At 39.7% G+C, this 19,822-nt stretch overlaps 1 protein-coding gene across 1 annotated transcript in view; it reads right to left on the bottom strand.

Moving 5' to 3' along the window:
* Positions 1 to 3,013: 3,013 nt before the first annotated feature.
* LOC136012938 (ephrin type-A receptor 6) overlaps positions 3,014 to 19,822 on the bottom strand; it is a 478,069-nt gene continuing 461,260 nt past the window's right edge. The window contains exons 16-19 of the mRNA XM_065676043.1: positions 19,486 to 19,635; positions 9,178 to 9,371; positions 7,612 to 7,761; positions 3,014 to 4,691 (exon numbers count right to left, since the gene is read on the bottom strand). Coding sequence (XP_065532115.1) covers positions 4,577 to 4,691; positions 7,612 to 7,761; positions 9,178 to 9,371; positions 19,486 to 19,635 — 609 coding nt within the window. The 3' untranslated portion in view covers positions 3,014 to 4,576. The remainder of the gene's footprint in view (positions 4,692 to 7,611; positions 7,762 to 9,177; positions 9,372 to 19,485; positions 19,636 to 19,822) is intronic.

The following is a 19,822-nucleotide window of genomic DNA, read 5'->3' as shown; positions in this document are numbered from 1 at the left end:
AGAACGTGTCCCATAGAAGCATTCAATCAGCTGAGGTAAAACAGCTGAATACATGCTTCCATTTGCAATGGTGCGAGCTGAAATTTATCAGCTGGTCTTCAATACAAGTTAAATATAATCTGTGCTGCTTTATCTTGGTGGCTGAGATGGTCCCATGGGTTCATTCTAATTTGGAAATTGCTGTTGTTAATACAGTCTTACTAGGCACCTCCACCATCCAAACTATTCTGCATAGTGAATCTCTACCGCATCTGAATAAAGGCCACCTGTATGCTACTTACGACCCACCTTTGGATGCTGCATGAATCTGCACTGAAAAAGAAATTAATGGGGCCCAGCATTAGGCTCATCATACGAGAAATAGAAAACTGAAAGTCAGTCTTAAATGACAGGAAAATCGAAGTACTAAAGTCTATGAGTTCCATGTCAGAATAATCCAGCTAATACCTAATGCAATTTTGGACACAGAATGCACTGTCCAGAGCAACCAATTTATTTGAACTTACTGAATGCACTACTTGCAATTAAAGACTGCCTTATGTAAAAAAGTCTTGGCTAATATCTTAAAGCATAGCACATGTCTAAGTTTTTATTGGACAGACACTGAATTTATATTCATGGGAAATAAAAAGGGTAACTTTTGTTTAAGAAAAATTTAAGTTACATAGCTCAGTTCTCTTCCTTTCACCCCATGGAGTCTTATTGCTTCTCAGTAATTCCAATATGCAAACCCCTCATGAGCAAAGTTACTAAACCTTCTGCTGCTACTTGGTCAATTTTAACACCAACATTATGCATAAGATCCTCTCTTTTTCACAGGTTCAGCATAATGACTGATTACAATCAATGCACAAGATTCAACTGACCAAACACAGATGCCTGGATACGAGCTTGTGATTTTGATCTCTTTGAATGCAGAGACACAAGTGCTTCTTTGGTACAATTCATCTGAGAAGTAATTAGATTTATCAGATGAGTTACATCCTACAAGGGACCACTTCTCTTCATTGATTAAAAAGGTCTCTTAGATGACTAGTTCAAATGCAGACCTCCATAACCAGGTCTGCATTTGGTGAGAAGAATTCCTCCAGCTGGTCTCACTGACACACAAATGTCTGACTGACAAGAGGGGATAGATTGAGTAAGGATGACTGATATGGTTTCCATGTCAGATGACCACTCCACTTGTTGCTTGTTGGAAGTGCTGTGTTTGGCACAAGATAGAAAGCTGGGGCAGTGCACTTGTCAGCCACGAAACACTAACTTGGTCCTGTTTAGTAGTCAAAGCCCTCACTTAATCTATGTTTTGGAGGCTCAAGTGGTACATGAGTAGTGGTATGGATGGATTTAATTCTAGATTAATAACAATCGGATCTATGAAAAAAATCTAGGTGTTGATATTACTTGTAAATAACTTAAGAGCTATTCCTTTTTGTCCACATTATAATGCTTTTTTTCTCCTTGCTTGCTTATAATGCACACTGTATTTTGTGAACTTCCAGTTTAGTCATAAAGCACTCTGCAATGTGGGCCAGATTCTCAAAACCAGCCTACTAGATTTGCTTAAATTTGTTATATTTAAAACTCTAACTGCACCCTGTAATATGCAGGATAACTAAATAGAGCTAATTTTCGCTTGAAAAGAAGTAACAGAGAAAGCTCACTAGTTTCTCATACACATTTGTGTCCTGCACAGAATTAAGTTCATGTTTGAAAAGTAACACCTGTTGTTTATTGGTATTAAATTAAAAAAAAAAAAAAAAATAGGAAAAAACCCCAAACAAACCAAGAGCAGGCTTGGAATCAGAGCAAGAACAAATAAAATGCTTCCAAAGTGGGGGAAATATAAATTTGATCAAGCTAACTCTTATAAAAGTGCCGTACCACACTGCAACAACAAAAAACCAAGCTGCATAAACCCCAAAAATCCTGGATTTACAATGTTTTGAATAAATATCCTTACCCAAAGAATCCTTTGTTCTTTCCTGTCTGGGTAGCCCAACTCTTGTTTATATAAAAATATATCTGATTAATATACGTTTTAATTCATTTTGCCTATTGAAAATATATTTTCAGTAGTGTGAGAAATTTGGAAATGAATTTCCAGGCTGTGTGCAGATAACATGCCACTGCATCCTCATGCAAAGGAGAGTCTAAAAGTGCACATACATGGTTTGGATTACTTCTGAGTGACTTTGAAACCCCATTAACAAATAACAGAGTCACACCTCCTTGATAATGTATTTAACTGTGAGAGATGCTCCTTCCACAGATGCCACATTTTTGGACATGGAAGCAGTGACAGGTAAAATGGATAACAAAATCATAAAGGAAAATCAACTTTTAAGTTACTCTGTGAAGACAGTATTTTTCAGAAGGTTTCACGTAAGTGTGATTTTCTTTCCATGAGAGAACCTTTCCCAAAAAACTATTCAGATGTGGAATTGGGGAAGAAATTTTTGAAGTGACAGTCACAGGAAAGAACAAATGTTTTTTCTCCCCACAAAACACACATGCTTAGACAGTCCTATTGAGCTCAGCAAGACTATTTACGCTGGCAAAATTACCGCTGTAGCTCGAATAGCACTGGAACTGCCCTTCTTTAAACAAGCTCTTTATATCGGCACTGTAGATCCTAGTGAATCCTTATCTTTGGAAAACTTGCTCCTCCATTAAATCTGGGTTGGTTTTTTTTTAACAAAAGAAAGAAAAATTTGCTTCTTGCACTACTGCTATCCCTTTTAAATTAATGCAGCTATTCCAACATAAAGTGACAAAAGTGACTCGGGCCTAGCATGTCTTACTCTGTGACATGCTAGGTTGGAAGCATAATCTTTTCTGAGCTGCTTTCTGATTTTCCTTCTTGGCCACCAATACACAATGGCAGCCTTTCCCAAGAGTTAGGAAATACATTTTGATTTACAAGCTGTAAATTAAGCAGTAAATATCACTATGATTACATAAAGTACATAGTTAATTTTGATATATACATATATTATACTAATTACCCAAATGCACATTTTAACGGAAGAGCTGTAATGCTTGAGTATATTTGGAATGCCACATAACTCAAAAACATCCTTCACACTATGTATAAATCAACAAAACCATCTGCACCCGGTTTACATGGGACATGCATGTAGGTCTGCGCATGACTTCTACTGTGCGCTTGTTCCCCTGTTCCCAGTAGTGCATATCCCATGCAGAAATTTGGAAACGTAGCCCAGCACGTCTGTGTAAGTTGTCTGAATAAAACATAAAAGCTGTAAGTCTTAGAGAGGTACAAATACTATGTTAGGCCTTTATGGACATTTTCTTGCATGTAAATATGGCTATTGAAGGGTTCTAAAGGTAATTGTCTTGATGGCATTTAGATATCTGTACTAAATGAAGGTCTAGCCTATAGTAACCAGAGCTCCATTTCAGCAGTCTGGTTTTCACTTCTAAAAGCAGTCAGTAGGCTCAAGGCAACATATTATTACACTGCTGTCCTACATCTGCTTTTCTGCCTACGTACAAGGTAGCTGCACACTGCTGCATGTAACTTCCAGCATTAGTTGGTGGTTGTACCATTGCCCTCGACTGGAGGATGATATGGCTGGCCTTCTAAGGTCTACTACCACTGATGGAAATTATGCTTAGTTCAAGCAGCAGAGGCCTGCACTTTAAGAACAGAAAGCTTTCTGAAGTCTACTTGGCCACAATATAGCTGACAAACATGTTTCACATGTGGTTATGGCAACATTACAATCAATTTTCCAGTGAATATCTGCCACATAGTAGAAGCAAATGCTGAGCATTTAAGAAAAAAAACAAAACAAAGGAAAAAAAAAGAAGTTCTAGGATGGTGAAGAATCCCAAGGATGAACAACTTTCCCAACCTAATCTAAAATTTAAAGCATAAAAAGTGTCAAGTGCTAAAGTAATTAAAAATCAAGGACCTGAAGATTTCAAACAGATTTCTCTCACTATCCTCCCAATTGTTCACACAATGAGAATTCACTACATAAAATCAATCATTCCTGCAAACAATATTAACGCTTTGAGGCACCAGCTTATCAGCATTCAAAGTATTATAAAGTAATACAATGATAGGACCCATACATTTGGATTTAGTTAAGAAATAAATAGTTATGTCAAACTTTTTTGATTGCACATTTGGTATTGGAAGTTACATGGTCACAGAACATGAAAGAAGTCAAATACTTTTTGATCTACCAGCAAACTCTAAATACATCGATAAAGAAGCCACACCAGGCCAAATAGATTATTACTTTCAAGGAAGTTCATGAAAGTTTCCCAAATACTGTTATACAAAGTTACACATCCATGCTGAGTTATTCATCAATGTGTGGCAAGAGTCTTGCAGTAGGCCAGGATTTTATTGGCAGATAACTGGTGGAGGAGCTATGCAGTGTGATTAAAAATTCCAGTTTGGAAGCATTAACATAGAAGTACTTTTATAGTCTGAACAGGAGACTGCAGTTCTTGAAGTTAGGAAGAGCAGAAGGGAAGATTGGGAATATTTTCCATTTTAGAAATGCTGAGGCACAAAACACAGTTGATTCTAGTACTTTCATACATGAAATCCTTTCTCCTGTATGTGCATCATGTGTAACCGCAAAGTCTGTAAACTGCTGACTATTCTTCTCTGGTGTCCAATGAGTACAACTCCAATTCTTCTAACGTCACTGCAAGATAAAAAGTTTCAGCTTGGATGCAAGTAAAGTCAAGTCTCTTGTACACAAAAGAGTATAAATATAAGGTGAGTTGCTGTTCTTCAGGACAGTTTACCTTCCTGTCTGGGACACACAGGAAAGCTGCAAATGCTCAATTCTAAATTTTTAAAGACAGACATTTAAGGAAATAAAAAGAAATTTTGCAGTTAGAGCACTGGTATCTTTTGTTATATTAATGGTCAAGTAATTTTTCCAAATCTTGAGGAAGAACCGGACAGGTGGGATCTAATAGCCCATTTCTAGTAATGTGTTATTAGCAAATGTTTCCCACTCATACTTGCAAAGGAATGGGGCTGATACTCTTGCAGTTCTGAAGTGGCAATAACAAAGGCTGTGCTTCTGATGATTTGGGAATCAGAAACCCTAACTATAGTGGTGAGAGATGTTCTAAAATATCAGAATAGCAGTGAGTCCTCCAGCTTGACCCAGATTTCCCTCCCACTGTCTCTTCATCACACCTAGACCTGCACCCTGGAGTGGGTAGCTCACCCACACTGAGCTCAACTCTTTGGCAGGAATGAAGTCAACAACCCTCAGCATCCAGCACAATCCACTAGTTTAGTTGTTCTCTGAACATCACCAACTGCAAGATGCTGAGAAAGATCACAAAGGTGGCAAGGGCAGGAAACTTCAGATATGCCTTGTCAGTTGTGCAAATCCCACACTGAGACATAGCATAGACATTGCCTGTATAGATATCCTCAAAAATTGTTTCACAATATAGCTAGTAAAGGAGCTTACAGGATGAGGCATGACCTTTATGGGTTTCAGATTTGCAGTACAAGATACCTGCCTCTGTATCCTCCAGATAAAGGGCCACTGGATAGTAGCAACTATTATGTACTTAGGCTTACCATCCACATGGTGGACAATACACAACACTTAGGGTCAGCAGAGAATATGCAAAAATATTGGGCATCTTAGAATCAAAAGAGAGTCAGACAAGAGAATAAAAACTTTACAGAGGGTATTAGAAATGCAAGTACAATGCTTACTACTTATCAAGGAAGGTCTGATAAAGTTCAGAAAGAAGCCAGCAGGCCTAGGGTAATGGAGGTTATTTGGAGAAAGAAGGAATCTTTCAAAAAGCTGAAGTGGTATCTAACGCTAGAAGAAAGGATGGTAACCTTAGAGAGATTATCTGTAAAAGCACAGTCAGGCTAAAAAAGAACTAGAGGAAGAAGGGAAAAACACCTAATAATAAAACTCATAATAAACCTTTTGGCAAACTCACTGGGTACAAGCAGCCTGCCAGAGTGTCTGTAGAGTCTAATGACAGGTACAAAAGAGCACTGAAAGACTGGCCACTGTCGGAAGACTAAACTGATTATTTGAGCTGATATTCACTGTGAAAGAAATCAAAGTGACTCCTGTGCCAGAACCTTTATAGGGCACTTGCCAGAGGATCTGGCTGAAATTGAAGTGATTGCAGGAGGGGTTATAGGACAAATTATAAAACCAAGCAACAACCCACCTCCAGAACAGTATTGTGTTTAGCCAAGAGTTTTACAAGAGCTTAAGGATGAAATAGTGGAATTACTAACAGGGATGTGCAAGGGGGTTATCAGCTGTGTTCCACATGCTTAAGAAGTTCTTAGTGCCCGAGGCATGGATAGTGGTGCCAGACAAAAGAAAAAGTTTCCAGGGGAGATCTGAGGAACCACAGATCTGTGAGTCTGAAATCATTACAGGGCATAATAGAAAGTACAGTAAAGTACAGAATTACTGGATGCTTGGGTAAATTATCTACTGGAGTCACCACGGCTTTTGCAAAGGGAAGTCCTGTTTTAGAAAGTTACTTGTTTTCAATGGAGGAGTCAGCATACATATGGATGAAGGCAATTAATTTGATACACCCCCCTTGGATTTCCAAAAGCTTTGGAGAAGATTCCTCATCAAAGCTTTATAAGGAAAATAAGGAGCTATGGCATAAGAAGGTCTTTGCATGACTAACTGGTTTAAAGTCAGGAGGTTAGGGGTAAGTTGTCAAGTTTTACAATGTAGTCATCAATAGAAACCTACAGGGATCTATACTGGGATAATACTCAACAGTTATGTTCAAGAACTCAGTAAATGGTCTGGAGAAAGTGGAGAGCAGAGCGGTGAAAAAGTCAGTTGATAAGACTGAATTGTTCAGAGTAGTAAGGGAAGGGACCAGCTGTGATGAGTTTTAGAAGGATCTCACAAGACTAAGTGACAATGCCATAAAGCAGCAAATGAAATCTAATGTCGGTGAATGTAAAGAGATGCACATGGGAGAAAAACAGTCCTAACCTCACGTGTAAAATTATTGAATCATAACTGACCATTACCAGTATTAATACAGACAGTCCTAGAATCAAATAGAGGATTAGGAACTCATGGGAAAGGAATAGAGGGCAAAACATATCATATCATTATGATACCGTATTAATCCACAGTTTGCCCAAACCCCTTATATACTGAGTGCGGGATTTTCATTTCAAAAATTATACAGTAATGTCAGAGATGGTTGCAGAAGGGCAGCAAGGAGAGGAACAACTGCCTCATGAGGACTGACATAGGCATGATGATGTTAATAGCAAAGTAGGAAAAGGTTTTTGCCATGGATTTCAGTGGTCAGAACTGATTCCCCAAGAAACATTTCAGGATGCTCACTGCCTGGCCTTTGGTAGCGTTTGGTTTGGTCACAGAATAAAACTGCGTTCAGCGTATCTTTATCATCTCTTTCTCCAGTGGTGTTTTGGTAAAAACCTGTATTTGTCTGTTATTAGCTTCAAGTAGGAAAGGAAATGAAAGCACTGTTCCATACGTCACTGTAATTATGTCAATGCAGCATCCAAACAAATTCGGATAGATTAATCACTGTAGGGATAACAGATTACATACTTACTCAATACTCATTCTTGAGACCATATCCAAAGTTGTGAAACCTGCTGCCATGAAGTTATTTTTATACTGACCCATTTTTATGGAGTCCAGCCAGTCACTGACTGAAACAAACAAAGGATATTCTGGAACTTCACCAGGTGAATCTGGCATTCTGTAAAAACAAAATGCAAAGGTTACCAAAGCACTACAAAATACGACAACTTACTCTGGTAGGCATTAGTTTTATTAAAGGGCAGAAGGAATGAGAGAAGAGCCTGAGCTGTAAAGGTCAGGTGTTAACTGAGGATCTCTTTAACCCATTGCCTGTAACTTAGGAGTCATGTCAGTCTGCCAAGCTGCACTACTTAAACAATACATATTTTTAAACCATTGCAACTCAGTAACAAACTGAGGAACAAAGCTCTCCCACTGCTTTTATTTATGATCCCACAGAGTGTTTCTTTACAGATCTTATATGTTCAGGATTATTGTAGTTTGTAAATACAGTAGTCAAAGTGAAGGACAAACAGAATTTAATGTGAGATAACGTTTAAAATCATTAAAACACCGCAAGATGATTTTCACATATATCTACTAAAAACCTCACCTGAAATGGCTTCTTATTGCTACACCATTGTGCAATGGGAACACTTTGATTAAAAGCCTAAAATGAATATTAGAAGAAGCAAAAAGAATGATATTTTGTATCTTTGCTTTTACATAGAAGTATATAGAGTAGCAAATAAAAGTGAAGGAGCTAATTTAGTCCCATTTCTGTTTCAGGTCTTTTCCTTAACATTAGTGCGACTAAAACAGAAAGATGGTGAAACCCACTAAAGTTCTCAGAAAAAACTATGCAGATCTTCATCAAAGCACCTTTATCTAAAGGTGAGTTTCAGCTGACGAAGAGAGTGATGGCACCTGGACCTTCACCCATTTCAGCCGATATCCAGGGACAGCTTGCATCAATAAGCATACAAAAATTGACAACTTCTCCTGCCACAGCCTTACTTCTCCTGTGGCTGCATACATTTCTGTAATATTATTAAAGGAAAAAAACTTTGGGCAACAGTATCAAGAATTTGTTGTGGAATGGTAATAGCATAATCTCTTATTTGTTCACTGTTGCCATTCTTCTGCAGATAAAGAAAGATTTTAGCAGGCTAAGACACAGCTACTTTCTGCACGAAATTACTCCAAGGCAGTTCAGAAATTGCTCAAGCACTGTCAGATGGATAGGATGTTGAACAGAGGAAAAAAAAACTTACAAAGAGAAAACAAGTACGTAGGAGAAGCACCAACAAAAAACCCGAACAAAGAAAGAGATTCACAAAGATTAAGGACAGAGCACACAAAGCTCAGACAAAAAAACCCAACTAATATAATCTGCACAATTTGAGAAAAAGAGTCCTTATACTCAGTGCATTAATAAAACAAGCCTTGAAAGTGGCTTAAAGTTATTTGAAACCCCACAGCTGTGTGAATTCAGAACTCTGCAGCTCTCTCCCACCCCTGCTTAATGCCCTAAACCATCTAAGGATAGCCACTGTGTGTTATACAAACAATAAAGTACCAAAAAGGGTCTTACACAAGTACATCCTCCACTAGAGTGTGAAGGGTGCTGGGATTGCGGATCAGTTTGTCTAGGAAGTTGACAATGTCACTAAATTTTGGACGGTGGTTCCTCTCCTTTTGCCAGCAGTGAAGCATTAGTTGGTGAAGAGAAGCAGGGCAGCCCATGGGAGCTGGAAGCCTGTAGCCTTCTTCGATAGACAGTATAACCTAAAGAAATACAATGCATACAGTTACTGGGCATGAGAATTAAATGCTGAAAGGACAGTGTAAAGCTGACAATTAGAAACCAGTGATAAGAATTAATGGCACAGTTACCCTCACTTTATGCACTGCATGGGCTTCACGGAGGGAAGTGTATGGCAATGTCATGATATAATCAAGCACTACAAATGCACATTACAGCACCTGGCAAATTTACCTGGTCATACTATGTTTCTGGTGATCACTATGGTTAGGATGTCCAAGCTGTTTATGAGTTAGTAAAATTACGGTGTTACCATATACCCTGAAGTGTATATAGTAACTTTTAGGTTCAGCTGATGTGAAAAACATGTTAAGGCAGGATGTGGAAAAAAACAGATCTGATGTCACAGATAAATCATATGTATGAAAAATCACATTTGCTCAGAATTGAAGGAGAGGCTTTTTTTTAGTAAAACAAAAAACATTGCCTGAAAAGGACATGAGCAGCCCTAATGTCCTAACATGTAATAGGAGGTAGCAAAGTAGGTAAGGTCCATGATAAGCTCTCTGGATTCATTCTATGCAAGATTTAAAAAAACAAGAGGTTACAAGGTTCTGCAATGAGTGATAGTAGCAGTGGGGATGATAGAAATCACAGTCAGGATTTCTTGTATATAAAAGAGTAGAACGTAAGTGGTTGATCAGAAACAAAGCTAGGAAAAAGACCAACCCTACCACACACATATATCCCTTCCACGTAAAAATCCAAGCAATGCTAAATGTTCTCTGAAGTACGAATGATTGTACACAATATTTATAACAACACAATGCCGTTATGAGAAACATACCTACTGCATTCATACATATGCTGCTTTAAGGGGACATTTATCATTCTCATACATGCTGCAGACATATTAATGCAGCTGGAAAGGGGTACATTAAACTGTTTACAGCAAATCAATGTTTTATAGCACTAGCTGTAGCTTCAATATATTCAATCTTATTATCCTGGAATATATCCTCGTTCTCTTTTTGAATTCTGAATTAATGTTGTGGGTTCTGTTTAGCAATGCCTAACGCTTATGCTGCAAGCATTATGCAAATAAATAAGAGTAATGAGGCTACATTAGGACCTTAGCTCCCTTTCATAGCATGGTAGAAAATGGAACAAGACTCCTGTAGCTGTACACAGCTGGGTCTCTAGTTCTATCAAATGAGGTGATTTGGTCCTACAGTGTATAGTCCTACTGTATCCTGCCACAAACACCTATGCATGAAAATCAAGTGTCTGAAATAACACAGGGAATTAGGTTTGCATAGGGTAAGTTTTAGCCCCATCAGCAACAGCAGTGGGACGTACAGGCTACTCCAAAGGCAGTGTTACTTGCCATTGGGATCTCTGAATTTTACACATACGTGAGCATTGACAGATCATGTATGTGCACACAGGCCTAGCCATGCACATACAGAGGTAATATCTAGCAGCGAATGATTTGTCAATATGATAATCCTTCTGCTTTTCTGGCTACTTGTTGATCTCCCTGGGATTTACTTCAGTGATCCAAAATCTGGACTGCTGAAATGGCTGCTATAGGAAAAAAATACCATGAGATTGCCAAGAAATATTCCCTCCAAAGCCTTGCTTCCTGATGCTGAATATGCTCTCTAGAGTGATCCTGTTACAGACTCAGGATGGGTGAACTTCAACCCTCCGTGCACAAAATGTTATTCACAAAACCGTCAAAGCTCACGTATCTCAAGCAGGTTGTCAAAGGCGGCTTCATAAAACATAGGTGCTTGTTACAGTGTGGGGTATAGCTTAGTTGATACTTGTCACTGCAGAGGCAATCTTCAGCAGCCCAGAAATACTGCTATTCTCACCTCTATACTTAACTATACCGGTTAAAAATGATGAATGTATGAGATGTATTTTGGTTTTCAGGCAGAGGGAAAGCTTCTCTACTTTTATGAGACACACAGCATCTGTTCAACACAACAATAGAGAGCTGATGAGGTTCTTCTACAATAATTTATTCAGGAAAAAACCCAAAAGCAACCCCAATTTTACAGACATTACATTTTCTCTGACACACTCTGTTTTACCGGATCTTTGAAAAAGAAGTTATAGTGCATTTGTTTCCTCTCTTGTTCAAAAGGAACATTTCAGTATGAAGAGAAATGCCAGATGGTAGTGGGATAATTATAATTTCTCATTAATACCAGCGCATTTTAAAAATAAACTGCAACTATTGCCTCATTAGTATCCCTTGTGAAGCAAGTATTATTTTTAGAGTCTAAGAAGCAAGAGGAAACCTGTGCTAAGTGTCTAGCATTGCAATGGGAAGCAAGTCTCAAAGGAAGAATTAGAGCTTTTTAGTTCCCTATTTACTTATTTATTTTAGCTCCCACTCTGCTACTTGCATAGCACCTATCTCTGAACAGATAAGTCAGATATCCATACACCTAAAGGAAAGAAGTATTAAACTTTTCTTGGTAATATAAAACTGTATATTGTATAATATGTAAAGATTCTACATGTTAACATCTTTTACATGTTTTTTTTTCCTTGTCAGTTTAAGGTTGAAGAAGCACCACATGAATCGTGAAATGGTCTAAATGTCTGTGTCTACAAGGGGCATATAGCAAGAGCTCTAGCAATCGGTGTAACACTTTCCACATTGGCAAATCAACGTCCCGTTTATTTCAACCTGAAAGAACAGGAGTATCAGCATAGTTCCTATGCAAATGAATCCCAGAGTCTGCTAACAAAAAGGCTGGTTACTGCTGTCTAGTTCTGGCTTTGTGATGAACACTTGATGGGTATCAAAGGAGGAAAACATGCAGATATTCTGTGTCGCCTTCAAACACTGAGAAAGAGGCTGTAGGTATCTTTTCAGTGACCAGTAACTTCAAAACTCCTTAGAAGGTCTTGTGGGTCAGCATTCATGTGAATAAAATAGCCAGGGTGTATCTTTACAAGCACTGCTTTTTAGCAGGTAAGAATATAAACTGTAAGGCAAAGGGAGTATTTTTTACAGTTAACAGAGCTAATCATTTCCATGCTTTTTAATGCTCATGCTTTTACTTCTATAAAAAGGGGACAATTCTTTTCATGTATTTTTGAACACAGATGATATTAAACACTGGAGCCTGTTAAATACACTTTATCTTTTTTTTTTTTTGTATGATGTTAGACATTGCTGTAAAGGTTGAAGACAGAGTTGTTATTAAATATAAATTATAATACAAAATTACCTGAACAATAGTTTATGGACTTGTACCTGATATTTATGCGAGTTTAGTTTCAAAATACTTGGAAATTGGCAAAAACTGCACCTGAAAATTAAGCTGTAATCTTTCTGATAGCTTCATGATTAAGAGTAACGTAAACTTTTGCTTCCAAAAGGTAACTGACAGATTTTTTAATGAGACTGAGGCAGAAGAAAAGTCCAGAGGGACATTGTCCCTGTGTCCTGCTGACATCTGGAAAATCTACCAGGAGGGAGAGACAGCTGCTCATGCCTCATTGGTATGGAGCCAATTCCAGGTGCCTGCCAAGTGTTTTGATATCTGTGGGCTGAAAGAACTATATTAGGGTAAGTTATTTTTACTATCACAAGAAACTTTCATGAGTGTAAGGGCTTTTATTCTGTTTCCTACAGTAGTTTTCTTGCATATTGATGCCAATCCATTAAATATTCTGTTTTTTCTTTTTTAATACCATAGTTCTGCAACATGCACTAATTTATACAGTGGTCCCTAACAGGTGTCCCAGTAGATTTCACTCACAGCTGTTCTACAAACCAAATGCATGGAATATAAATCTTCCTTTCCTCACATGAGCATTAGCAAGGCAGGCTCTTAGAACAATCTGTTCATCAGTACACTAGTTTCCTTGGAATGTTCAATATCTTAGCTAATGTTTATTAATTAAGCAATAAGACACGACAGACTGTGCAGCAGCCCTAATTAATGGACACCTCTGGTGCATGCCACACATCTAAGAAGTGCATTAATCAGCATCAACACAGGTCGGAAGTGACTTACCACAATAATAAAATGTTATTTACTTAAACAAGAACATTCCTCAAAGTTTGTAACAGCTTTAAACCTCTACATTATTCTGTATACAGTACTAAAAAAATTATGAGAGGCATTTTCAAATCCAGTTCCCTAAAGTTCAGCTTCCAAACCCCTGCTTAGGAATATAAAGAGAGGACACTAGATTTGTAGAGGTGTTGAGTCTCTGTGGCTTGCATTGACCCAATCTGTACTTGTGAACAGTTGTAGTCTCTCAAAATCAGACTGCATTTATTTCAGTGGCAAGTATTAATTTAACCCTTCACATCAGCTTGGACTTTGTGTTGCCTGTGCTGGCTCCTCAAGATTCAATTGCTGTGACTGAGAGATAAGTCACAGAATCATAGAATCAACAAGAGACCCTTAGCTCAGCCCTACTCTTCATACGACTGAATACACGTTCATATGACATACAGGCACAGCATCAGGCAATGTGAACTTGCCTTTCCTGGCATTGCTTCCCTTTGGGTAGGGGTGGGCATATCACTGGCTTCTATGTTATGCATGTAAGAAATGAACTTTTAACTGTCAGCCACTCAGAACATCACTTAGCTACGGTCTAAAAAAGTGAATTGATCTCCTGAAGTTGTTTAATTAGAAAAGCAATTTGTAAAATGGAATGTGAAAAAACAGATCTGGCTCTGTGGAGTTTAGTCTTGGAAAACTAGTACTTTACAAAACCCAGTTTGCTAAGTACTTTATTGCTAGCTAGAGAAGAGTTTTACTATGATCAAAACACAGTAAGCGTAGTAATGTTAATGTTGCCATTTTGCCATAGCAGAACCTCTGACTGTACTTTTGTACTTATTACCTGTTGTTTGCATAATGTGTCTTTTATGAATCTGTTTAGTGCCTGCCCCTCTCTGTTATTTTCCCTGCCCATATGTACAGTATCAGTGACCTTTGGAAAAGTCCTATTATTTCTGCAAAATAAGTTCATGTGAATTCAGGGTAATTTATTCTACTAAAGGAAATGTCCCGATATGCAGAAAAGTAAGCTTTACAATGCGTCTGATAACTTGCAATTTCCCAGGAACACTTAAGAGTCACAAAATTTAGAAGGTCACAGGTGCTCACTGTTAACATTTGGGCACTGAAAGCCTGCGGGGAAGGCTCCAGAGAAAAGGAGTCCTTTGTGCTGTGTGTTGCTGAACTTCAAGGAAAGCCCTTAGGAGTCAGCATCATAGCATAAACAGCATCCATACTGCTCTCATCATGATCCTGTATTAACAAATATTTCTATTTTGGATGTAGGCCTAATTACATATTGCTATCTTCATTCTTTAGTAGAATATTTAATATACGTTGAATGAAGCGGTCACGTTACGAATTCTTATGGCTGGGCTTGAATAGATACATTTTAAGATCTATAGAGGGGAAGAGGACAGGCAGAAGCCAGCCTCAAAAAAGGGAAGAGGCAGCTGGAATGAAGGTCTGTGTTGTTACTACTCTCACCTGGTGACTTGGACTCTCTTTGAGGGTCCTACCACTCATCCAAACCCTCTTTCCAGGAGGTGAATAGTGGGGCTGAATGGACATGATTGTAAATCTCTCTCCCTGCCCATTCCCCGTGGTAACAGCAGTGGGAGAGTCAAGAGGTGGGCTGGTAACAGAGCCACTGAGAGGAGAAGGATTATAACTACTGAAGCAAAATAGATGATGGCAATTGGGTTCCTCATAGTGAGTTGACCCAACACCAGGTGAAATCACTCACAACTGGAATAGAGACTGAAAGTCCTGGTGTTGTGGCACAAGGTTGCAAGACAATGGAACACGATGACTGGTGGGTTGACCCTGGCTGGACACCAGGTGCCCACCAAAGCCGCTCTATCACTCACCTCCTCAGCTGGACAGAGGAGAGAAATACAACAAAAGGCTCATGGATCAAGATAAGGACTAAGAGAGATCTCTAAAAATCAACCATGAATGGGGTGTTGCAGAGGGAGTGGAGAAATGAAATACCAATTACATGGTGAGGAAAAACCAGGCAAAAACTACTGCCCACAATATGCTCAGAGGATGTGGCAACTGATAGGGGCAAGAGCAGAAAGGACTGTGAGCCAAATACTGCATTTATGACAGTGCGGTCCCTCAACCAGGCAGTGCTAATGGGTGTGGAAGGGAAAAGTAAGTGAGCCTTTTCTGTAAAGTTGTACTTGTTACTCAGGGAGTGTTGAGTGGCCAAGTTTGTGCCTGCTGGGGCTCAAATTGATAATCCTGAAATGCCAGCAGAACGTAAGAAAACACTTTTCTGTTCTGCATGTGACCGAACACTGGCACAGATTGCCCAGGGGTTGTAGTCTCCATCCTTGGACAGCCCTGAGCAAACCGCTTCAGCTGTCCCTGCTTGAGCAGGGGGCTGGACCAGACAGACTTGAAAGGTCCCTGAGCCTCAGCTGTTGTGGGATTTGCTAGTACCTTTTTGTCAGTTTCTTGTTCCGTTCAATCACCCATTAAAAGAAGGCTCACAGTGAAACTAACCATTGCATCTATTATTTGGAAAGGCAGAGAATTTGAGTCTCTATGTGCATTTTGATATAAAGTGCATTCCATGCAATGCAGAGTAATTGGGTTTTGCAACAGCATACTAATGATGAACAGGCTGATGCTGCCATTGCTGTGTTCAAGCTTTGCTTCTGAATGGAAGATTAGCTCAAGAATCCCACCCTCTGCTGTTGCAAGGCTGAAGCAATGTCTCAACTCCTTAGCAATCAGCTCCTAAACACCGTATCATAGAATAGTTAGGGTTGGAAGGGACCTAAAAGATCATCTAGTTCCAATCAGAAAAGGCAGACACACCTTCCACTAGAGCAGGTTTCTCCAAGTCCCATCCAACCAGGCCTTACACTGCCAGGGATGGGGCAGCCACAACTTCTCTTGGCAACATGTACCAGTGTTTCACCACCCTCATAGTAAAGAATTTCTTCCTAATAATTTTTCTAAATCTACCCTCTTTGAGCTTAAAGCCATTCCCTGTTATCCTATCCCTATATCCCCTTATAAAAAGCCTCTCAGTTGTACAATTATGATATTCTGTAGCATGCAGCATGCTACAGTTGTGATGACAGTAATGCACTGTTTCTTTAACTTACAGACAAGATGTGGCAGGAACTGAGATATTCAGGTCTCAGACATGCTTCTGAAATGTCCATGGATTACCAAAGCTGCTCGATATATGTGGACGTCAGAGTAAAGTGATACCTGGACTAATTAACTGGAAATGGCAGCCTGAGGCTGAATAAAGCCAGATCTGATTAGCATTCAGTGTCAGTGCTGGCAAATAAGGGAGAACAGAAACTAACAGAGCAACAGAAAGATGAAGGGGTACTGTTTCCTACCTACCTGGCCTTCAGACTCTCCTCCCTAATGAACCACTGCAGTGCTTGCAGGCTGCTCAGGAGGTGGCTCAGTGATGAGAGGTATTGCTGTGGTACTGGGTGGTATCAGCGTGTGGGGTCAGGGAGCTTGTGGGGCATGTGGATGCCCATCACATCAGAGCTGGGCTCCAATCCCCATTCCCTCTTTCAGTGGAGATAAGAAGAGTATGAAGGATGGTAGGACACCTCCCAGCCTAGCATCAAGGCTGCATATAACCGGACAGCAAGGTCTTACAATGTGGCTTTTTTTAGGGAGAATAACAGCAGTTTGCCTTAAATTGGTGTTTGCAAGCTGTGGCAGTTCAGGAGCTGATAAGCGGCTCTCAGTTCAGACAAAGTACTGAGCTTGGGGTACTCATATTTTTAGTTGGCGTCTGCTTGCTCATTCTGTGTTATTAACTTCAAATCCATTGGCCCACTTCAATCAAATCAAACAAGTTGTGTAAGAATCAGCAGCTGGGCAGAGGCATAAAACTCGCTGTAGGACACAGAGACTTAAATATATGAGAAATCTATACACAGATGATTTCATACTGTGCCCCTGGGAAAAGAAAAACCAAGCTTAATTCAGTAGTCCAAGCTTAGGTGTCTAATTTTAGACTCCCTTGAGTATCCTGTCTGGCCTTCAGTCGTTGCTCCAGAAGGACTCAGGTCTCCTGCATGTCCTGTGTCAGCCACATGTGGAGATCTTCATTACTCTAGGGTATCTCAAATGCCGACAGATTGCTAGCTGTGGGAAACAGAAATGAGCCCACTGGGCTTATCTGCTTATTTACAGTAGATCCATGTTGTGTTTATAGTTCAGATAGTACCAAAAGAATGTCTCCACTGAAGAGAAAAAGTCTATTTCATCTCAGTGGTTGCTTGGTCTCTCTAAATGAGCAACCAGCCACCACTGCCTGGTCAATCAACAGAAGCATAGCTCAAAACCAGGCCCAGTATGTATCATCCCATACCTGGTGTTAATTAAGGAGCACAGCAGGGAGCTGGGCTGCTGGCAGGTGGATGTGTGGAGAGAGGATGGAGGCTGTAGGCATTGTCAGGGGAGAGTAATCTACAGGAGAGTTGGTCTAATTCCAAAGGGTGAACTCAAAAGAGAAATGCTGGAGATTAGTTAGGATTATGGTACTGGTCAAGCTGTAGAGCACAAATCCGAAGGAAATAAGGCTTTATTAGTTCTGCTAGTCTTTTCTTTTAGGTAGTTCTAGTTGTTTTTTTCCTTTTCTTCCTGAAACACTCTGAAATGATGTTTTCTAAATGAAAATCTCTCTCAGATCCTTATCCCCAAATGACTGATCAGCCTTAACAAGCAACCAGACCTGAACAGTTATTCAGACAGCTGAATAACTTAGCAACAACATAAAAACAGCCGTCTGGGAAAAGTCTTGTCAACTCTTCAGAACCAATGCAGAGGTATTCTAGGCACATCCATGAAAAAGGTTAAGATGGTTTGGCTTATATTCTGCATTTTGACATAGAGATTGATGGCCAATGTGAAGATTGAATATACCAGTTTGAGCTGTCACAGGGATCTATCAAACAAGAGGCTGAGTGAAAATTTAAATTGTGCTGGAGAAAAAGCCATTTCCCCTTTCCCATGTCTCATTTCTAGCCTTCAATTTTGCTGGAAGCAGAAGTTTTTTAATTGGGAGGGCTTATTTGGCCTTTTGCAAAAACAAAAAAAAAAAAAAAAAGCAGAGGAAAACATGACGTTGTTAGGAGGGAGGATTATGTCCTGCACTGTGGCTAAGCCTATGTGTAGTTTTTAAGGTAAACTGAATGCATTTAATTCTTAGAAGTGAGAATCCGCAAACACACAGAATCATAGAATAGTTAGGGTTGGAAAGGACCTCAAGATCATCCAGTTCCAACCCCCCTGCCATGGGCAGAGACACCTCACACTAAACCATGTCACCCAGGGCTCTGTCCAACCAGGCCTTGAACACTGCCAGGGATGGAGCACTCACAACCTCCCTGGGCAACCCATTCCAGTGCCTCACCACCCTCACAGTAAAGAATTTCTTCCTTACATCCAATCTAAACTTCCCCTGTTTAAGTTTCAACCCATTACCCCTTGTCCTGTCACTACAGTCCCAAGTGAAGAGTCCTTCCCCAGCATCCTTGTAAGCCCCCTTTAGATACTGGAAGGCTGCTATGAGGTCTCCATGCAGCCTTCTCTTCTCCAGGCTGAACAGCCCTAACTTTCTCTGCCTATCTCATGGCAGCTTAACTCTTCTAGACTTTAACCATGTTTGTTCACTGAAGGGTAGTGTCAGACTATATTGGAGATAATGGGCCCATTTATAGTTCCAGTATTCCCTCAAATTTTGATTTACAGCTTTACAGAGAACTGCATCAACTTGCAAATCTGATGCTGATTTCCAGGGATTTGGATGAAAGCCACATACAGCCACCATTAAACCTGGCATGCTGACTACGACTTTTTGTAATATGTCTTTAATCCATGGGAGGAAACTAGTCAAGGTTTTAGTTATAGAGGGCCAACCCTTCAGGTTGCATGAATTAACTGTCACATTGAAGCTGACAGAGTTATGCTGATAACAGAGTAAGTTGAGGTTCCAGCCTAGACAGTGAATGAGAAAGCAAAGCAGGGCAGGGAGTGACAATCAGTTTCAAAGAACGTTTCAGAAACCTGCTGATTAGTCCAAGGCAGTACTTACATCCTGGTTGGACATCTCCCAGTATGGTCTCTCACCGTAGGACATCACCTCCCACATTACAATCCCATAGCTCCACGCATCGCTTGCTGAAGAGAACTTCCTGTAAGCTATAGCTTCAGGAGCAGTCCATCGTATAGGGATTTTTCCGCCCTGGAAAATATGTTGCAAACTTGTCAGTATGACTGGAATACAGAATAGCACGTGTTTAAATGGAGGAAAAAAAATCCTGGGTGCTGAGATTCGACGTTCTCTCTTCTGTCAATTTGCCTTGTCAATCTGCTGCAAGTAGAAAGGAAGAAATACACTTTTTCTAGGATTCGATAAAAATTCATTTTTC

Source organism: Lathamus discolor, chromosome 4 (genome assembly GCF_037157495.1).
Source record: "Lathamus discolor isolate bLatDis1 chromosome 4, bLatDis1.hap1, whole genome shotgun sequence".
Lineage (NCBI taxonomy): Eukaryota > Metazoa > Chordata > Aves > Psittaciformes > Psittacidae > Lathamus > Lathamus discolor.
Note: the sequence above shows the minus strand (reverse complement) of the source record. Positions and strands in the feature narration are given on the sequence as shown.